General features: G+C 38.7%; 1 protein-coding gene across 2 annotated transcripts in view; it reads right to left on the minus strand.

Annotated features, from left to right (window-relative positions):
• LOC129236072 (uncharacterized) overlaps positions 1-22,545 on the minus strand; it is a 58,517-nt gene that overhangs the window by 883 nt on the left and 35,089 nt on the right. For both annotated transcript variants that reach the window (XM_054870265.1, XM_054870263.1), the window contains exons 5-7: positions 10,647-10,723; positions 371-499; positions 34-289 (exon numbers count right to left, since the gene is read on the minus strand). In XM_054870265.1, the coding sequence (XP_054726240.1) occupies positions 128-289; positions 371-499; positions 10,647-10,723 (368 nt within the window). In that variant the 3' untranslated portion in view covers positions 34-127. The remainder of the gene's footprint in view (positions 1-33; positions 290-370; positions 500-10,646; positions 10,724-22,545) is intronic.

The raw sequence follows: 22,545 nt of genomic DNA on the forward strand, positions 1-22,545 counted from the left end.
TAGCTTTCGTATGCTTTTGTGTGTTCTACGTACCCATCTCAGTTTATTCGCTTACACACTATATGTATGTATGTATGTTACGTTATGTGGGGTCGTGCATCGTGTTCGACGCACGATTGGCATTCGCTTACAGCTTCTTCAGGTAGGCAGCACACTTGACTGCGCTGCTGACCTGTCCTGTGTTGAGGAGATTCAATTTCTTGTGCTTTGCACGGAACTTCCTCACGTAGGCGTCGATGAGATTTTTGATTTTGTGTGGATTTATCTCGCCCGAACGGCTATGACAGATCTGGAGATGAGAAAGTATTGTAAAAATGTAATGATTAAATTAAGTTGAAAAATTATTGGACTTTGTCATTTTTTCACAAACCTTTGGCACAGCTCGTCGCATAATTTCCTTGTAGTCATCTTTTGTAATTTGTTTCTTGTTGAAACGCGGCTTCAATACCAATTTAACTTCTTCCACAACACGTTCCTGTCGATTCAGCTTCCGTAAAAACTATTAATGAAAGAAAATTAATTAATTAATTAATTAATGAAAGAAAATAATATTGAATACTAATTATTTTTGGTGAATCCAAAGGCATTTAAATGAAAATAGCGTTAGTTATACAGTATTTACGAATTGTGTTTAGTTTTAGGTCTCTTCTATTCGCCACTTCTCTGCTCCGACTCACTTGACGAAAAATTTTTATGTGAAAGCAACAACAAAGTTGTCGAGCAAGATGCGCCGTTAGCGAGTTATATATATAATATATACAGTAGGTTCTGTTTTTATGCGGCTTTTTTTTATGCGGTTTTGAAATAGTGCGGTTTTTTTTAAATTACAAAATGCATGTCGACCTATCGGGAATTGTACATATAAACAAGATTCTAAACCAGCTAAGCAAAAACTCATCACAGATTCATGCGGTCTATGGAACGTATCTATAGTTATAATATGGGACTAGTGCTCTTTTTTATGCGATTTGATTACATTATTTCAGATTTATGCGGTTTTAGCATTTGAAACGTATCTATAGTTTTACTATAGAACTAGTAGCTTTTTTTATGCTGTTTCTTGCGGAACGTATCTACCGCATAAAAACAGAACCTACTGTATATACAATTGTCGCTTACACCCTTTTTGGGTGTTTGGCTGAGCTCTTCCCCTATTTGTGGCGTGCTTCTTGATGTTGCTCCACAAATGAAGGAACCTGCAGTCTTAAGCCGACTCCGAATAGCAAATGGCTTTCTATGAGAAGATTTTTCATGGCAGAAATAGAAATACTCTCGGAGGTTTGCCATTGCCTGCCGAGAGGCGACCGCTATTAGATAAAACTGTTTCTTAATTTTTATGTTTCACGGAGATTCGAACATACGCACTCCGAATAGTAGTCACGCACCAACCCATTTCTCTATGGCGACCGGTGTTTATACCTCATAAAACTGAAATAACTCATTATTTTATTAAAAAAATGTAATTTTAGGCCTTGGTGAAGATTTTAAATTTGAGACCTTTTAGCAAAATTTTAAAGGCGAATTTGACAGAAAAAGCTGATGGACTGGCATCACTTGGAGTGTGCTTACGAAAAAACTGAGATTGTGTTAGTGATATACGAAGAAATCAACCAATGGCACTTCGTTGCCGTCTAAACAACGACTGATTGCGTGGTGAACAGATTTTTAGAGGTGTACTACCTAGCAGCACTTATTCCGCTTTGAGCGAATTTGACAGATATGTCGACGTCATTCGTTTTGTCTTTCACAAAATTTAGCTTTAGCTTAGTGAAAGTTTTTTTTTCACCATACTTAATGAGCAAACCTGATAGCTATCATCCTTGGACTGATTGGACGAGTGTGTGAAATGATCGTGCAGAATTCGGCAGAATGGCGTGGCAGCCGAAGTCCCCCCACAATTTCCTTTTTCACTATAGTTAAAGAGCAAACCTAGTAAATCCAAGATATGTTTAATTATACCAGTTGCTTCATCTATTCGCCACTTGTTAACGCTCGGGGCAAAGAGGAGGGATTTTATGTGCATTTGCAAATTAGATTTTCCTAATTTTTGTTTTTTCCTAGATTTACAACTAGATTTGTATAACAGAATAAATCGAAAATATGAATGTGACTCGTATTAGAATTTTTCGCATTTTATAAGATTTTTCATAATGATTTTTATGCATATTTACGATAAGCAATATACGATAAGCGGCTAGAATTTAAGTGTGCTCTGCCCGATCTACGAGGAGGGCGATTATGCAATCTGTGCCAACTACCAACTGATTGCACTTCATACGCCAAGTCTTGAAAAAGACCCATGAAAGGAGAATCCGCACACAACATATTTTTGTCGATTTTAAACCCTCATTCGACAGCACGAAAGGGAGTTGTCTATATGCCGCACTATCTCAATTTGATATCCTCGCAAAACTATTACGGCTATGCAAGGTGATGCTCAATACCAGCAGCGCCGTCAGAATCGTTTAAGACCTCTCCGAGGCATTTGATACCAAACGAGGTTTTAGACAGACAGACACTTTCATGTGATTTCTTTCCATGATGCAAGAGAAGCTTGTGCGAGCCGCAGAACTTAAACGCTCAGGAACAATTTTTTATAAGAGCGCACAATTGTTGGCGTATGCCGAGGTATTGACATCATCGGGACTTAACAACCACGCAGTTAGTTCTGCCTTCTCCAAACTGGATAAGGAGGCAAAGCGAATGGGTCTGGTGGTGAACGAGGACAAACCGAAGTACTTCCTAGGCGAAGTACAATAGGCGCACTCATGTATCGGCACCCACGTCACTGTTGCCAGTTATGATTTCGAGATTGTAAGAGACTTTGCTTATTTAGGAAGCAGCATTAACACCGATAATAATATCAGGTTTGAAATCCAACGCAGAGTCTCTTTTGACAAGTGCTCTATGCTACTTTGAACTAAGTAGGCAATTGAAAAGTAAATTCCTCTCTCGACGAACGAAACTAATACTCTACAAGGCTCTCATCATGCCCGTCGTAACGTATGGTGCGGAAGCTTGGACAATGACAATATCCGATGAGGCGTCCCTTGGAGTGCTTCGAGAGAAAGATTATTCGGAAAATGTTTGCACCTTTGCACTTTGGCGACGGCGTGTATTGCAGGCGATGCAACAATGAGCTGTATGAGCTTTACGACAGCATAGACATGGCGCAGCGAATAAAGATCCAGCGGCTCCGCTGGCTGTTATGTTGTCCGAATGGATAAGAACGCTACGGCTCTGAAAAGTATTCAATGTGCTGGTAGGAGAGGAAGAGGAAGGCTTCCTTTGCGTTGGAAAGATCAGAAACGATTGCCAAAACAATGTGAGAACAAATACCCAGTACCGAACTGCTGAGTTGGGTTGAGAAGGTTCGAAAATATTGTAATATCTCCACTATTTCTTTCATCCACAATAACCCCAGAAAAATACGAGCGATTTTATCAACTAGATAATGTAATATAATTAGTATATATTAAAAAGTACAATGTTGTTGTTGTAGCAGCATAAACACTCCCTGTAGAAGGTGTTTGGAATACTACTGGAGTGACAGTCCTAGTCCGCATATAAATCCCGGTCGTTTCGGAAACATCGTGGAAACGAGAGTACAGTGTGTTTAAGTTGGGTTGAAGATCTGGATCTGGATCTGATTGTTAAGGATAGTGATAGCATATAATTTGGCTTTTGAGTGAGCTCAAGTTCGAGGGCCGTTTGAAAATTTTGTGCAAAGTCAGAGAGATGGCACTACTGGTGCGTATCGAGGCTATGTTTAGTAAGTAACATTTCACAAACCAGGTTTCAGCCAGATTGGTATATTTTTTTGCGTTTCACATTCGTTTGGATCGAAAACGCACCAGCTCACGCCTCAGCAGTTGTGATTGCAAAATTAATGGAAATGGGCTTCCAACTGGTTTCACATCCCCTCCTATTTTTCAGACTTGGCTCTCTCGGGTCGTTCGGACTACTATTTGTTCCCCAATTTCAAGAACTGGCTGGCGAGAACAATATCTTAATCAAAAGAGGAGGTGTTTGCAGAAACGAATGGCTATTTTTCAGTCTTGGACAAATCCTATTATATTATTCGGCAGCGATCAAAAAACTAGTACAGCGTTGGACGAAATGTATAAGCATAAAAAGGGGCTATGCTGAAAAATATAAAAGTTTACCCCAAACAATTAAGTAGTTTTTATTTTTGTACGGATTTTTCAAACGACCCTTGCATTTATTTATTGACTTTGGACTCTGAGAATTTGGCTGGCCAATACTGTACTGTCTGGAGGGAGGGTGCTACTTGTTGCCATCGACGATGGGGGAGTTCACAAAAATATGGAGTTCGCTTTGCTTAAATACCATTGAGACTATTTGGGGTATTCTTATCGGGCTGATAATCGGCAATTTTCAATTGTTGAGAATTTCTTTACTCAAATTAAAAAAAAATAACTAATGATTATAATAGTGCACTCAAGCTAAAACCGGATATTTGAATTAAGAATGCACTAAATCAAATTATAAAAAAGTTGTTGTTTTTGAAGGATATTGACTTCATTATTTACGCAGAAAAAAGAAATTGTTATAAAAATATGATTACGCTGCATTTCTATTCCATTGCCAATTAAAAGAGCGCTTATTCAAGTACAATATTACTCAGAGCCATTGGTTCGATACCCAACTTGTTGCAGCACATTCTTTTAATTGTAAAGATTTTGCTATACTTATATCTATATAAATACAGTGGCGCGAATAACTGAGTGCATTTTGTTTCGAGTTAGAGTTTTTTTGTTATTTTTCTTTTAAATGTGCTTAATATTTTAACCAAATTATCATAAATTAAACTGCAAAAAAAAAAAAATTTACAAATTCAATATATTTCTATATCCTTTTTCAACTTTTTAATTTGAACTTTTTTAAAATTTTCGCATATGCAGTAACATAGCTCACGAAATTTGAGTAAAATAAGTGCAATCGCAAGGACTTTAAACCTTTCCTGTTAAATCGTAAAAATCAGTGCCGCCAAAATATCATTAAAAGGAAAGGAAACCTTTCCGGGATCATTAGAGGTGAGACCAGTAAAAATATATACATATTAAACACAATAAATCAGTTTCAACGAATTCTGAGTTTTCCAATATCCATATATTTGTATATATATATGCATATAACTCCGAAAAGCTAAATTTGCTCCGACTTCTGGTACTTTAGAGAAATTGGCTGATCCCAAAGGGTAAACTAATCTTTTTCATATAAAAATGTATTTCTTGTGGAATAAAATGCGCAAGACCGCTTGCAAAAAATATTAAAAAAAAAAAATTAGCTCCAGATTTTATAAATTGCACTTGCAACATGTCGAAAACAATATTAAACAACGCGATTTTTAGCCGCTTGAAATTTGCACTTTTGGACTAAACTTTAAGGGGCTACGAAGCTGTATACTCAAAGTGTTTCTAAAAATTTAAAAAGTTCGAAAGTTTGAATTATATGATTTTGTTTCAAGAATGAAACACATTTAAAGAAAAAATATTAGCAAACATGCGTTATCTCGAAAAACATTTGATATATTTAAAAAAATCATCATATACTAAATTTTGCTCACCACTGTCCTTTAAGTACATATCTATGTTATAAACGCAGAGTAGCATGTAACGGTTTCGTGAGTTCGAAAAATGTGTAGCAAAGGTTTCATCAGCCTGATGAGAATTATGTAACAAGAGTAACAGTTTCGACAGGTTGGGTCCAGAGGGAGAGGGGTGTTAGGTCGGCAAGTTTGATGGAGCATGTGAAAAGGTGGCCAGTATCGTGCGGTGTGCCTTTACATGCTGGACATATGTTGGGTATGTCGGGGTTGATTCTAGATAGGTAGAAGTTTAACCAGCTACAATATCCAGAACGTAATTGCGACCAATTTAAGCGGGTCTCACGAGGCAGCTGAAGCTCTTCGTCTGAGATGGGTGGTGGTTAGACTCTGATGACAGAATCTGGAGGTCGGAAGTTTAGGAAGGTGGTAAGAGACTTCCGATGAATATTGTTGTTGTAGCAGCATAAAAATTCCTCGGTACGTAGAACCGATTGACGTGAGAACGTCTTAGAATTGTTTGATCTAGTAGTTGTAGTTGGACGGCCGCTGTAGCCGAATGGGTTGGTGCGTGATCACCATTCGGAATTCACTGAGAGGTTGTTGGTTCGAATCTCGGTGAAAGCAAAATTAAAAAAAACATTTTTCTAATAGCGGTCGCCCCTCGGCAGGCAATGGCAAACCTCCGAGTGTATTTCTGCCATGAAAAAGCTCCTCATAAAAATATCTGCCGTTCGGAGTCGGCTTAAAACTGTAGGTCCCTCCATTTGTGGAACAACATCAAGACGCACACCACAAATAGGAGGAGGAGCTCGGCCAAACACCTACCAGAAGTGTACGCGCCAATTATTTATTTATTTATTTTTAGTAGTTGTAGTTGTGTTTGATCCTGAATCGTCAGTAGAGTCGAGGAGATGTCTCCTGACTTGTCTCTAAGGTGGGTCAACCTCTAGCAAGTGCTTGCAGGGGTTGTTCCTGCGGCTGCAACTTAGCAAGATTTGCTTGCTAAGCATCTTACTACGAGACATCATGAGGCATCCAATGGCTGTCCTGATGGCAGTGTTTTGATAGGCCTGAAGCCTTTCTCACTGAGAATTACTAGTGTCAAGCGACCAGACGGACGCAGCGCAATCTAGAATCGATCGGTCAATTGCCTTAAATGTCACCAGCAACATTTATTTGTAACCCTCAAAATTTTGGCACTGCTGGCGGTCGGTAAATAGGGTCGCCGTGTATTTAGTGGGGGAAAGCTGGAGATTTCTCGCAGTGAAAAATCTGGCGAGATAATCATTCACTTTGGACCACGAGTCATCTATGTCATTGCCAGACGGCATTATCGAACAATCACCAACATATTATAGAAAATCAATGAAATTTCTGCTAGTGGTTGGGAAAGTTTCGAAATGCGGTAGTTGAAAAGCAAGGGTGAAAGGACACCTCCTTGCGGCGTAACTTGATTTATCTCCCTCTGTTTTGAGCTTTGGTCTCGAAAAATGACTGACTATCGCCGACCTCTTCAGTCCTGATGCGAGGGTCCACTCTTGGATATCATCTAGCAGCGTCGAATGGCTGGCTGTATTGAAAGCCTTCAACAGGTCCTACGCTACTAGGACAGTTCTCCCGCAGAGGCGGTTTTGGCTAAGTTCGCGATTAACCTGCGTGTTCATGGCGGTGAGTGCTGTGATGGTACTGTGCACTCTACGGAAGCCATGCTGATGTATAGCTGGGGTCAGGTGTTTCGTAAAGAGCCGGAGTAGAAAGGCCTAAAGTGTCCTCACTACTAGGAGAAAGAGAGTTGCGGACGATAGGACTCCCCTTGTTTGGCGGCTTCCCCGGTTTCAATAGTGGGACCACATTCAAGACAGGTTCGAATGCAACAAATCGTGATGGGCGTTAAAGTCACCAAACTAAGAAGGCATCAGACATTGCAGGAATTGCAATCAGGTTCCTAGATACTCTGGCCTGATACACGAATTGCTTGAGAGACCAAGAGCTGCTGGTTGACTCACACGGGAGTTGGAGAGGGTGCAGAAAGCGCTGATGGCGAGAGTAACATATGACCACAAACGAGGTGGACCATCTTAAGAAAGCACCACCCCATTGCACTGATTACCTCTAACTGAAGTAAAGTTTAGGTAGAGCCGTATTTGGTATTCAGCGGAAATAAACTACGAGTGCAGTCTTAGGCTCAATGTCAGCCCTAAAAAAGTATTGGGAGCAGCCTTGCTGCATGGAGCTGCTCCAATAACGGCAGGCGAGGGATGAGGTTCAGCGACAGGGTTAGTTTACTGGAGCGACTTTTAAAGTAGGGGTCATTGAGAGTATAAGTGATAGTTGACTTACTTTAAGGGGTAGTCAGATTAAAAAAAAAAATGGGTTTTGTTTTTGCATTTGCTTTAAGTATAATATCTTAAAAATAATGTGTGAAAATTTGAAGTGAATCCGTCAAATATAATACTTTTCGAGTTATTCAACAATTAACAAAGGGCGCTCGGGCGCTCCGGAGTAGTAGTAAAAACTTTAAACGCGTTTTTCTCAAAACTATGTTTTTTGAACTTGTGATCACTGTAACTTAAAAATCGCTTGGTAAATTTCAATAAAATTTATACTGGTTTTGAAAAACATAAAGAGAACTCGTGCCTGCTCGAGGGATTTGTTTTTTTTTTCAAAATTTCGATTTTGTTAAACAATTAATTGTCGGTTTTTTGTTTTCTAAAATTTGAAAAATATTTCCTGAGGCCGCCATAGTGTTAATTTTGGAAAAAAAAGCTTCGGTCATTAATCAATTCGATTATTAATAAAACCAATTTCTCTTGATTTTAATTCCGATTGATTTTAGATGAGTCTCCTACGACTGGAGAAACGTGCTCCACACAAACAGCGATAACTTTTACAATTACAATTTTTTTTTTGAAACTTTTCTAAAGTCAACTCGAAAAATGATGTATTAATGCTATGTTTTTATTTTCGTAATAAAGCAATTGACTAGCAAAACAAATTTATTGAAAATCATCATTTTTTCGAGCCTTTGACTACCCCTAACCCCTTACGGGAAGTTGCTAATTCCTGCTGTAAAAATGTTTACTGCCAAAAAATCGTAAGCAAGAAAACAGGCGATTAAAGACAGTTGGAATGTAAACAATAAACAAAGCGACAAACTAATTTTAAAATACAAATTAAAAAAAAAAAGGAATTTAACAGAGAATACGTAAGTAATGGAGGGATATTAAAGTTTGTTTAGTATAATTAAACCATTCAAATAAGGTGACTGCAGAAAATCGCATCTTCCTGAAGTGGGTTCTGCATGCGATTTACGTAATCAAGACTTTTGCTATCTCTATTGAATGGCTTTGATTGCTTTCACTGCTTTTTAAAATCTTCAAATGTTTGTCAAAAAACGAGTGAAAATGCCCCACTCGTCACAATGGAATGGATTGACGTTATGGCTTTTAAGAAACAAAACTTCTGATTTTATTATACTAGTGTGGGCAAAAAGTAAGGTGAATTTGGTTGTAAAATGAAAAATCATTATTTATTCTTGTAAATCAATTTCATCCCCTTCAAAATAATCCCTTCTCGATGAAATACACTTATGTCAACGATTTTTCCAATCCCCGAAACATACCAAATAGTCCATTTCCGGTATAGCCATCAGCACCTTCTTCGATTCAGCTTTTATCTCCTCAATCGACTCGAAACGCATTCCCCGGAGTGGTCTCTTGAGTTTCGGGAATAGCCAGAAGTCACACGGGGCCAAATCAGGGGAATACGGTGGTTGCGGAACGATATGCGTGGAATTTTTGGCGAAATGGTCACGAAGAACGAGTGCAGTGAGAGACGGTGCATTATCGTGATGCAAAACCAAGAGTTGTTGGCCCATAATTCTGGTCTTTTTAGATAAATTGCTTCACGTAAACGACGCATAACGCTCAAATAATATTCCTTATTAACAGTTTGGCCAGGTGGAAGGAATTCATAGTGCATCACACCACGAAAATCGAAAAAAACTGTCATCATGACCTTTATTTTTGAACGACTTTGACGTGCTCTTTTCGGTCTGGCCTCGCCTTTAGCACAATATTCGCTTGATTGGTCGGTTGTTTCAGGGTCGTAAGCATAAATCCAAGTCTCATCTCCCGTAATGATGCATTTCAGCTTGTCCTGATAGTCTGAAAGCATTGTTTCACACACATCAACGCGACGACTTTTTTCCAAGAAATTGAGAGTTTTCGGTACCAAACGAGATTTGACTTTTCGTAGGCCCAAATGGTCTTTCAAAATGGTTTTCACAGATCTTTCTGATATTCCGATCATACCAGTAAGGTCTTTAACAGTCAACCGACGATTTTTGAGCTCTAACTCCTTCACTTTATTGACGTGTTGGTCATCTGTTGACGTCGATGGTCGTCCGGAGCGCTCCAAGTCATCAACACGTTCTCGACCCTCTTTGAGTCTTTGTACCACTTATAAACATTTTTCTACGACATGGTCGAATCACCAAACGCCTTCTGCGACATGCTAAACGTTTCTGCAGCCGAAATTTCATTCCCCAAACAAAATTTGATGGCACTTCTCTGCTCAATCAAATCAGACATTGTAAAAATCGAAAAATGCACTCTTGATCGTTTGGTAAACACAAGCGTAAATATATTACTGATAATGACATTCACATGAAAGTTGGCCCAGATGTTATTAACAGTGCTGCCAACTCATGAAAAAAATAACTAGAGCGAAATTGTAATCCCGCGAAGTTTGACAAATAAACTCACTTTACTTTTTGCCCACAGTAATATTTCAAAAGTCACAGTATCTGAATCACGGCGAATCTATTAAAGGTGGTATCGGTAAATCAGCTGATTTGTTTTTTTTTCTTTCGCCGTGTACATGTGGCTGTCAGCCAGAATGAAACAAAACAAATTCATTTTTTGTTTTCTGTTTTGCCAATGATTTGTTTGACAATCAAACGTACAAAACATTATTGTTGGTCCAGTGCCACCACCTTTAATGAATGCGCCTTGATCTGAACACAGCCTTTCTGTTCATCTAAATTGAAAATGTAAAATGTAAAAGCACTTACCTTATCTTTGACTTGTAATTCAACGGCTGAATTTGGGACATCATCATAAACTTTAATGTGGTCTTCTGTTTTGTTGACTGTAAGGAAATTATATACAATAATATAAAAAAATATTTTTAATAATTTTACATAACTACATATTTTAACAATGCGATTTTTCGAAATATGGCAAATTTGTTTAACTTGTTTGATATGTGAAACATAAAGTTATTGCTGAAATCGTGTATTCTTTCAGATACATATTTATGCATGTAAGTAAATGTGTCACAAAAGATTTTTAGGTCAAAGTGCAAACCTGCAATTATTCTATTCTATGTGAGTAAAAAGTGTCGTAGGTCTACTTTCTGAACGATTAATTTTACATAACTTGGCACAGTTATCGCTTTACGACACCAAAGCTAATTCAGATAGAGAGACTATAAATAGTTAAGAGCATTATCGTTAAATATTGGCGAAATAATAAATAATATCATTAATAAGACTATCCTACTCAGGTTACTTAACACGAATCAACGCACACAATAATGAAAAAAAAGTATCCAGGTGCAACTTTGCTGAAGACAGTAACAGTCCAGTCCACAGGGTGTGATTTAGGGAGGATAAATTTTTAAAATGTTGCGCGAAAGTACTTCAAATATAATTTTTGTGCTCAGACATAGAAAATCAAATTTAAAGAGAATTTTTTCTGTAGTACATTTTAACCCTCTACATCCTGCTTAAATGTATTGAAGTTGAATATCTCCAAAACATCGATTCATCGCACTTTAACTTATCATTTGGGCTTACGGAAGGTATGTGGACTGAGGACCAAAAATTACTCAGAATTTAACAGTCGAAAGACTTCTTTTAAAACATTGTAACTGGTGATGAAATGTGATGTTTCCAACATGAACCGTCAAAGTGCCGAATAGAAGGTCCCAGACGAGCCAACACCCACAAAATCGCGTTTGGAGAAGTCAAAAATCAAGTCGAAGCTCATTTGTTTTTACGATTCCCAAGGAATTGTCAATTTGGGAATTCGTGCCAACGGGCCACACCGTCAATGCAATTCTGGGCGTTTTGAAGCGCTTGTTGCAACGCATTCGTCGAAGAAGAAGCTGGTGCTTATTGCATGATAATGCACCATCTCGTCGATCCACTCTTGTGACTGATTTTTTGACTAGAAATCGCCAATCAATCACTCACCGTATTCGCCTGATATGGCTTCCTGTGTCTTCTACCTATTCGGAAAATTCGGCCATGAAAGGAAAACGTTTTTGCGTGCGTAGAGACCATCCAAAAGGCTTGTACCGACATCCCGAAGGACATTCCGGTCAATGACTTGAACAAAACTCCTGCCGTTTCTATTTTAGCTCAGTCTTGTTTATTTTGGACTTCACCTGTATATCTAACACCTAATTACTGAGAAAGGCTAATCAATCCGATGTGGTTATTAAAATCCGCAGAAGGAAATGACAATAGATTGGCCACACCCTGAGGGAGAGTGACGATAACATTGCCAAATAGGCGCTGCGGTGGAGTCCCTTCCAACAGGCAGGACGAAATATAGGCAGAGCATGAACCACCTGGCGGAGTTCAACGGAGGCTGAAATAAGGTCTTTCAATAAGACTTGGAATGAACTAAGAGCCCTTGCACAAAACCGTGTTCGATGGTGAAGAGAAAGAGAGGGAGTCGATGCCCTATGTTTCAACTAGGAGTTACGAGGATCCTCTATATATTTATATAATACACATTTTAAGTATGCAGTTTTATAGCCCATTAAATTTTAGTGTAATTTTGAAGACATTGAACTGCGTTGATTTTTCTATACGATGTTGAGAATTTTCTCCATATAAGGCCTCCCAGAGGTTTTGGGTGCGAATCCCACGTAAAGCACGGTCATCGCACTTTTCCAAATTTACCTACTTTCCCTGTTTCTAAAAACAAAAACCCCAAAAACTTATCCTTCCCATCCTTACTCACGCACAATAGTCTGCGCATTATTTGCATTGTGGCAAGCAAAAAAAAAAAGAAAAATACACAGTTACACATTGCATCAGTGGCGCCAGCAAGAGGAAGCGGGCGACCGCGGCAATAGCGCAGACACATGGAATTTAGCGAAGCCCTCAGTAATCTGTGCGATCCTTCTGCCAGATAAATATGAAACACAGATGACGCTCCAAGCAGTACTAAGGCGTTGTTCCCAAGCAACGACAAGTGGGCATTCTCACTACTTAGGACTGGTAGCGGCAGGCTAATCACCTACCCTGTCAGAAATCAAAACAGATTAACGAAGCCAACGCAAGGCTGAGTCTTGTCGAGGCCCTATGCTCCCCAGAGGAGTGAACAAGGAAAAACAAAGACTTCTAAAAAATAAACACTATCATATCCGAATTTTATTGTAAAACCTTTGGAAATGAGTTTGAAGTGAAATTATTGGAGGTTTTTCAAACTATTTCTTCTTAAAAAAATCGGTACAGAGCTTGGTATAACAACATTTTCTTCCAGTTATAGTAGGTACTTATATTATATAAACACAAATAAAATCACAAAACTATACACGCACGAAATTCAGCGCTGTTTCTCGCATCTCCTCTGCGATACAAAATTTTGATTAGAGCCGATCGGAATCAGCTTTACGCTCGGCGTTCAGCGTCAAGTTGAGGATGCGCAGTCTAATTGAGACAATCTGTGAAGTACACTGAAGCAATATGTAAGAGGACAAATGGTTATTTCATCTAGCTCTCTTTTCAATGCTTCAGAAATTGAATAGAAAATCATTTCTATGATAAAAAATTTTAAATCTCTATTTCTCTCTCTATTTTATAAGAACCAAAAAGAAAAAATTGGACAGTTACAGAAGTATGATATACAGGATCCGACACTCGAAGTGTAACCAACTTCAGACCGCTCGCTGTCTGTTAGTCAGCTAAATGACAGTCCAAAGTATTGTTTACAAGCGCGCGGAGGCATTTTGCCGAGAGTAAACGTGTAAAGAGAAAATCAGTAATGGATCTCAAACGTAATAGTGTGATTGCATTATATTTGGCTGGAAAATTACAACAATAGCTGGGTTCGTGAGCTCGAGCAACTTAAAGTAAATAAAGTTTTTGTTTATCGCACCATTACTCGTTACAATGATACTGGTAGCATCGCGAAACGTCATGGAGGTGGTCATCAAAAGACTGCACGTCTCGTGGAATGCTTCCAAAAGTAAAGAAGCGACTTGAGCGAAATCACCGACGAAGTGCCAATCAAATGGCGAAAGAACTGAAAATATCTAACCGTAGCATCTGCCACATACTGAAAAATGATCTGAAAGTCAAGCCTTACAACATCCACGAAGTGCATGATCTCACACAAAAGCAGTAAAGCGGCACCAAGTCAGACTTGAGAGAGCGAAGGAGTTGCTTCGCTTGGCCGAAAGCGGTCAAATTCTGAACATTGTGTTTTCTGATGAGAAAATTTTTCAAATTGAGCAATTCGCAAACTCCCAAAACGATAGGGTTTATTTGAGCGACCGTTCATACGAGAATTTGAGTCATCGATTGGCCACCAGGAGGTAGCACCCGCCACAAGTAATGGTTTGGGCCACTGTAACCACATACGGGTGCTCTCCAATCGTTCATCGAGCCTGGCGTCAATGTAAATTCGAAAATATTCTGGATATTGCTTTGAAGCCGGGGGCAGAAACACATTTCGGTGGCAAATCATGGGCGTTTCAACAGGACTTGGCACCGTCTCACAAAGCTCAAGTGAACCAAGAATAGCTAAAAAACAACGTTCCGAATTTCATAACGTCCACACAATGGCTCTCAAATTCATCAGACGCGAATCCGATGGATTTTTCTCTTTGGGCTAGGCTCGAGGCGCTGAAAAAAGCCATTGCCCGCGAGTGGGCCAAAATACCTGCAAGTCACATTCGGGCAGGTTGCGATTCGTTTCTGGACCATCTCAAGGCCATAGTCAAGGCAAAAGGTGGTCATATCGCGCAAAAGTAAATTGATTTTTAATTTTGTATTATTTTCTTATTTACTTTGAATTGAATAAAAGTAGTTTTCCAAACTAAATTTATGACCTTCTTAATTGGTTACACTTTAAGTGCCGGACCCTGTAGTATCTTGTTGTAGTCAAAACACTCTCACGCAGAACTTCACAAGTAAGGCCAACAGATGTTTTACTATCATAGAGAATATACATATATAGTTTCCTATGGTTCCGCGAGGGAGCAAAGGGCCCCAATAATCTTCCTCCATTCGCCTCTATCAAAAGAAACCTTCGTCTGCTCGTTCCAAAAGAATACTGTTCAACAAACAACGTGCGCGATAAGGGATTCACATCTTGTTATCTGCGTAACGCCGTCGTAGAAATGAAAGACGCTACGCGAGCTGTGTGAAGCGAACTGGCTGAGTAGGAATCGATTGAGCTGCTGGCTGATCGATAGAGAAACGTCCGACAATTCTTAGCAGAAATATTCTAAAATTCAGACGCTTTCTTGTAAGAAAGAAAGAAAAGTGCCTGGTTATTGACATTTAGAGAACAGTTTTAACTTTCGCGATGGTTACTGCAGTATAAGACACAGAGAAGACAATGATATCCCAATGGGCAATATGGGCTACACTCAGACCGATTTCCCATTGTAATGCCGTAATTTGTTTCAACCTCTTCTAATGATCGGTTGAATAGGCTCAGAATCGTATCTTCCTTTTTTCATCCTGAATTCATGCGTCTGCACGCCTAGCCTATCTAGATGTCCGGTTATAACAGAAATTAGTGCGCCAAGACTATGATTACTTTGGTTCAGCAGAGATTCTGTGCGTTTAGAATTAAGAGTCGGCCACAAATGCCGGAGAACTTTGCTGGTAGGCTCGTGACGCCATCTTTTGTTCTCTACTCTTACAAATTTCACAAAATTAAGTAACTATTGTATAATAAATAAAGGTAATAAAGCGTATACGTAAAGCTATGTGTAGTTCATCGATCTTCGTAGTCGGCATAAAACTGTAGGTATCTCAATTTATGGAACAATATCAAGACGCACACCACTAATAGGATGAGGAGCTCGGCCAAACACTTAGCAGAAGTGTAAGCCTTAATTATTTATTTTTTTATTTTAGTTCATAGACCTTAAAATTCTCTCGATGTCGTAATGGGAAATGACTTAGCTATCTCGTTAAAAGATGTGGGGCTTTTCATGATTACCATGGAAGTTATCGACTGCTTTGTGAAATATTTTATAACCCACTTGACTTTCAGTGAAAATGCAGATATCCGTAGTGAAAAGATTTCAAAGGTGAGCTCTGTAACAGACCGTTATTCGGCTCTGAGCGAATTTGACAGAATCAGCTGGTTGGCTGACCTCACTCGAGATGAGTTTACAAAAAAACTGAGATGGTGTTGGTGGCTTACGAAAAAATTAGCCAGTGACACTTCGTTGCTATCTGCGAAACGACTGATTGGGCGAGTGTGTGAATATGTGTGAAATTATCGTAAAGTTTTCAGTAGGAAATAAGATAATGTTAGTGTTATACGAAAACAAATCAACACAACCTTCGCTCATGTTGATTCGTTGCCGTCTGAGCAACGACTGATTGGACGAGTGTGTCAATACATGTAAAATGATCGTGCAGAACTCGGTTGCCGAATACCCAAGTGACGTGGCAGCAAAGTTCCTCTCATAGTTTTCTTTTTCACCGTAGCTACTAGTAATCTATCATCCTTGGCAGATACCATCTCCGAGTAACGCGTCAGTAACTGTATCATTGCCACGGACTTAACTATTGCCATATTTCATCCGAACAGATATTGCGAAATCTTTTTTGACTTCTGAAAATAACCTCAATGTTATGCCAACAATAATAAGTGCACCAAATTTTTACTCGGGTAATTCATTGAAAGGTTAGAGTGACAAACTTAAATTAAAAACAAATGGTTTGTGTTAGGTGTGGTTGCTGTCCGATTTCAATAATTTGCAAAAACATAATTTTTATAATTGGCGCTTACACCTTTTATTGGGTATTTGGCCTAGCTCCTTCTCCTAGTTGTGGTGGCCATTTTGATGCTGTCCTACAAATGTGAACGGCTGATGGTTTTATGAGGAGTTTTTTCATGGCAGAAATACATGCACTCGGAGGTTTGCCGTTGCCGGCCGAGAAGTGACCGCTTTTAGAAAAACTGTTTCTATCATTTGGTGTTTCGAGTCTGGGCACTGCCGAATGATAGTCACGCACCAGCCAAAAATATTGTAGTTCGAGAAATTGGTCTGTTCAAACGATAATATTCCTGCTGATCTGAAGAGCTGAACAGTATCCTTGGCTAATTTACTTATACGAGGGTTGCCTTTTATATTTTGCGCCTTTGTAACACCATGTATGATGAGTTACATTTTTAAGGAAAAGTTTGGAATTTTTTTAGCATAGAATTACATATGTATAACGTTTTCACTTAGGAGCTTTTTTGTTCTTTTTTCAGTGAGATGAAAAATTCATCTCGTACAAAAGAAAAGATGGTATTAACTTATGATAATTTTCGTGGAAGGATTTACCACCTGGATTAAAAAAATTCCAGAACAACAACCAGGTGATGTTTTAAGTCCACTGATTTGAATTCGTTTTTGTTTGTTTGTTGCCACATCTGGATTAACATTCCTACCGAAACTGTATCGCCATTGCTTGACATTTGCAAAATTTACGCCATCTTAAGTAAATCTACCTATGCACGGGTGTTCGATTTTTAGTTTTAAAAATTGATTTCATCCTCCATCGAGGATGGCGGACTTAGTGGCAGACCGTCGATATCGAAAACTGATGGAAATATCAATCAAGTGAAAGAAAAGTCGATCAATAACCGCAAATTAACCTTCGGAGAACTGGCAGATGATTTAAACATTGGTTATGGACCTACTCTGGACATTGTAGTTTGAGATTTGGATTTGCGCCGTGTTGCTGTAAACTTTGTCACAAAGGACCTAAATTTCATGCAAAAAAAAGAGACCGCGTAATATAGCTAAAGATAGGATTTCCAAGGCGGAATCCCACCCAACATTCATCAAAAGCATAATTACTGGAGACGAGATGTGGGTTTCTGAGTGCGACATTAAGCGAGTGAGTGGCGAGTTTCGTATGAACCAAGACCAAAAAAAAATACATTCACCGGTATTGTACAACACGAATGTTTGCCAGAAGCTTAGACAATTAACAATGACTATTTAAGCATTATGAGACGCTTTCGTGAAACAATTCGCCAAAAAAGAACGGAGAAAGGACAACGAGTTCCAACGTGGCCGTCGATCCTTTCAAATTTTGAGAAGACCGTCCAAAAACGGCTTGATAACGCAAGATCTTCATAAGACACATCGCAAGAAAGAGGCATCCTTGGTCATGTCGCACCAGTACACCTAGAGAAACTCAAAACACAACCATTTGTTTACCAGAAGATTTGGGAGAATTAAGGACAACCAACCGCCGAAGACGAATCATCTTTCACACATCTGAGCTCACAAGAGAGAGTTTATGAGCACTCAAAAGTTCAAATCAATGGGCCATCCCGCTTTACAGCCCTGCTTTGGTACCTTAGGATTTCTTTTTGTTCTCGAACATCAAAAATAAAATGTGAGGTTAACGTTTTTCAAGCCGTTGAAACCTTTAAACAGCTCGTTTTGGAGGTATTCACTTCTCAGTCGTAAAAATGCTTAGAAAATTGATTCAAGCGAACGCAAAAGTGCATTGACTTCCAAGGAAAATATTTTGAAAATCAATGAAGCCATTTTCATTATTATTTTAAATATTGAAGCCGAACCATATCAGTTGCTTCTTTGGAGCAGTTAACAGGTTACAACAATTTTGCTCAAAATATTATTTTGTGGATGTGGCGCGTTCTTCTCATCTCAGAGCTCACGCTACCAAGCAACACTGCCGGATCTAGAGTGCGGAAAATGCACGATTATTCTTAGGGTAGCCAATGAGATGGTGAAGGAAGAGACCGTTTGGTGTGGGGGTATTATTGGCCCACATATCTTCGAAAATGAAAATAGCAACAACGGATAACAATCAACAGAGAGCGCTACAGACAAATGCTAATACATTTTTTTGCAGCACATTTGGAAGTGGATGAAACCTGATTTCAGCTACGTGCCACATTAATCATTCAGTTGCATAGTACTTTTAACCCTTAGTCGTTTCCACTACCATTGCTCTCTTTTTTGCTCGTCTCTTTTATTTTTTTTCGTGGATCGCTCTCTTCTCAGAGCTTCAACTTGTGTAGATACAGGAACCGGAACTCGAAGTGTAACCAACTTCAGACCGCTCGCTGTCTGTTAGTCAGCTAAATGATAGTCCAGAGTATTGTTTACAAGCGCGCGGAAGCATTTTGTCGAGAGTAAACGTGAAAAAAGATCAGTAATGGATCTCAAACGTAATAGTGTGATTGCATTATATTTGGCTGGCAAAAAACAACCAGCGATTGTTCGTGAGCTCGAGCAACTTAAAGTAAATAAAGTTTTTGTTTATCGCACCATTACTCGTTACAATGTTGCTAGTAACATCGCGAAACGTCATGGAGGTGGTCATCAAAAGACTGCAACGTCTCGTGAAATGGTTCAAAAAGTGAAGAAGCGATTTGAGCGAAATCACCGACGAAGTGCCAATTAAATGGCGAAATAACTCAAAATATCAGATCGTAGCATCCGCCGCATACTGAAAAATGATCGAAAAGTTAAGCATTACAAGATCCAAAAGACACATGATCTCACACCAAAGCAGTAAAGCGGCACCAAGTCAGACTTGGGAGAGCGAAGGAGTTACTTCGCTTGACCGAAAGCGGTAAATTTCCGAACATTGTGTTTTCTGATGAGAAAAATTTTCAAATTGAGCAATTCGTAAACTCTCAAAACGATAGGTTTATTTGAGTCATCGATTGGCCACCAGGTGGCAGCACCCGCCACAGGTAATGGTTTGGGCCACTGTAACCGCAGATGGGTGTTCTCCAATCGTTTTCATCGAGCCTGGCGTCAAGGTAAATGCGAAAGTATTCTGGAGATTGCTTTGAAGACGTGGGCAGGCACACATTTCAGTGGCAGACCATGAACGTTTCAACAGGACTCGGCACCGTCTCACAAAGCTCGAGTGAACCAAGAATGGCTAAAGAACAACGTTCCGAACTTCATAACGTCCACACAATGGCTCTCAAATTAATCAGCCGCGAATCCGATAGATTATTCTCTTTGGGCTAGTCTCGAGGCGCTGAAAAAAGCCGATGTCCGCGAGTGGGCTAAAATACCTGAAAGTCACATTCGGGCAGCTGACGATTCGTTTCTGAACCGTCTCAAGGCCATAGTCACGGCACATGTTTTACTTTGAATTGATTACAAGTAATTTTCCAAACTAAATGTATGGGCCTATTAATTGGTTGGCTTAGTGTAACTTTTTTCAAGTGAAATTTAACAGCTTGCAAATAGAGAAATTCTTGGTTCTGTGTGACGAAAAAGATAATATGGATTGCAGTGCCGCTGAAAGCGAATGCGAGGTGACTTCATCTAAGCCAGCCTTTTTGCAGGAAGATGATTGTGATTCGAGTGCTGAAGGAAACGAGGGAGATCAAAGAACGTTGCGGCAGCGCATAACGCAGGAAAAGATGCCTGATTAAGGCAGTAGTCTGCTTTAGAAGCCGAAAAAAAGCGTTTTTTTAGCAATTTTTTTTGAAAGGGAAGGAAATGATTGCGGTAAACGGAATTTTAAGACGATAGTGTACTATATTTAAGGTTTAAAAAACAATATTTATTTTTAAAAAATATTGAAATTTTTTAAAGTTGTAAGTATTTTTCTGGAGCGCCTGGAGTCTGCACTTGTAAATCGGTGCCGGTGATGGAGGTCGTGCGATGCATCTGAAACAGTCGAACCAAATTTTTTTTTAATTTTTATAAGTTTCTTTTCTTTATGAACTAAAAAAATACCGAAGAAGTTATAAAATTCCAAATTTTTTCGAAGAAAAAAAATTGACTTTAAGTTGCAAAACAAGTATTTAAATAATACTTTTGTCCAACTTTTTTAGTTCAAATAGAAGATAATTTAATACTGAAGCTAGATCACTTTGGTTTTTTCCGATCGGACATATATTCTTTTTGCTATCGCCGGCACCGTTTTCTAACACTTGTGAAAATGAAAACTCGAGAAAACGCGCTTTAAAGTTCTGCCTGAGCATTCGCACCTGCTCGACGCTCGGCCACCAAAACTGCTCTAGCTTCGAAAATATGTCGAATTGGCCTCTGGAATTTTAAAGACATATTCTTGGATAGTTTTGGAAGAGATTTAAAACAAAACAAAAAAATCGATTTTTTGAAGCCTGTAAAGCAGACTACTGCCTTAAACAATGTTCAGTTTTTAAATTGAAAATAAACGGAAGGTTGGCGCAGAAAAAATCATTTGTGATGAGTACAAAGTAAAACTTTGCATGTTCTGTACTGAGAATTCAATTTAAGTGTTTTTTATATTGTATAAGTAGAACAAAATTACCTTTCTATTTTTTTAATACCACAGCAGATTTTTACTTGTTGAAGTTTGGTTTAATTTTTTTGTTAAAAACTAGATGTGATATGGAAATGCAATCATAAAGTAAGTATTTTGGATTATTTATACAAATAAAACAAGAGGAAAACACAAAGTGCTTCGGTAATTTGGAATTGAAATAAAATGAGAATAATATTTTCACAATCAAGCACTTTTAGTACTTTTAGTGGCACAGCAGCTTCAAAATGACTTGTAAAACTATGGTAGCCGAGAACTGACTATCTTTAGTATGACATATAGAAAAAATCATTGGATATGAAAAGTGAAAAACAAACCAGCACACAGGTATAAAAATACATATTTTTTTTTAACTTGGGATAGCAACAACATTCACATCGCTGAAATTGTGATATTTCTATAACCTGCACTCAAATTCTGATACTCTTTGTTAAGCGTAACTTAAAATTATACTCACTTAACTAATAAAAATATAATAAAAAAATATAAATCAGCAATTTTTGGTAAAGTAAAAAAGTTCGGTCCATTTTTCGCTAGATGTCTTTAGTGAGCCATATCCCTAATTAACGCGTTGCGTTTGGCGATGTCAGTTGACAGAAAATGTTGACAAAATCATGGAGTCGTCATCTGAGCTGTCCATCGTTCAGGAGCTGAAGAATAGCCATTAAACCATTTGCAAGTCGGCTGGTCTCAGCAAGACGCTACGACGCAAACGAGCCTTTCGAACCGAATTTATGCCTGCGATTCTTCACTTAAACGGTCGATTCTATGTTGTCGGAATGTGTCGAATTCGTATCCGTTCAATGATTGTCACTTTAAGAGTATCACCCAAACATGTTACTGGCAATATTTTATGATGTTAACGACAAAAGTCTCCAACTCTGGATTAACAGCTACCGCGAATGTTTTGCTTTATATTTCCTGTTGGAAGAAAAACATCTAATATGGGCTGCTCTCAAGCACTTAATTCGGGCTCTACTGTCAGCAGCTGACTAGAATAAAGCATCAAATAGACAAAAAATTCAGAAATTGTGATTAGGAAGGGTGATGTCTTGCATCAAGAAAACACGATGTACCAGAAGCTTCGAGAGGTTGGGTCGATATATAGTCCAGACCCGGCGCTAAGCAATTATCACCGTTTCAAGTATTTTTATTGAATTTTATTTATTTATTTATTCAATTTCATTGAATATACAAAACTCGCTTCAAGAGATGCTTGTGGAAATGAAAGAGGCTGACTTCTTGAATCGTCGAATAATGAAATTGTCTTCAAAAGTTATCAAACAAAATGGAACATATAAATCGAATAATTGCAAGTCTGTTAATTCCGTCCTCAAAACGAAGCGAAAACATGATCAGAACTTTTTACTTGACCCAATATTTGTTAAATACCTGACTT

Source organism: Anastrepha obliqua, chromosome 1, assembly GCF_027943255.1.
Source record: "Anastrepha obliqua isolate idAnaObli1 chromosome 1, idAnaObli1_1.0, whole genome shotgun sequence".
In the NCBI taxonomy this organism is placed as follows: Eukaryota; Metazoa; Arthropoda; class Insecta; order Diptera; family Tephritidae; genus Anastrepha; species Anastrepha obliqua.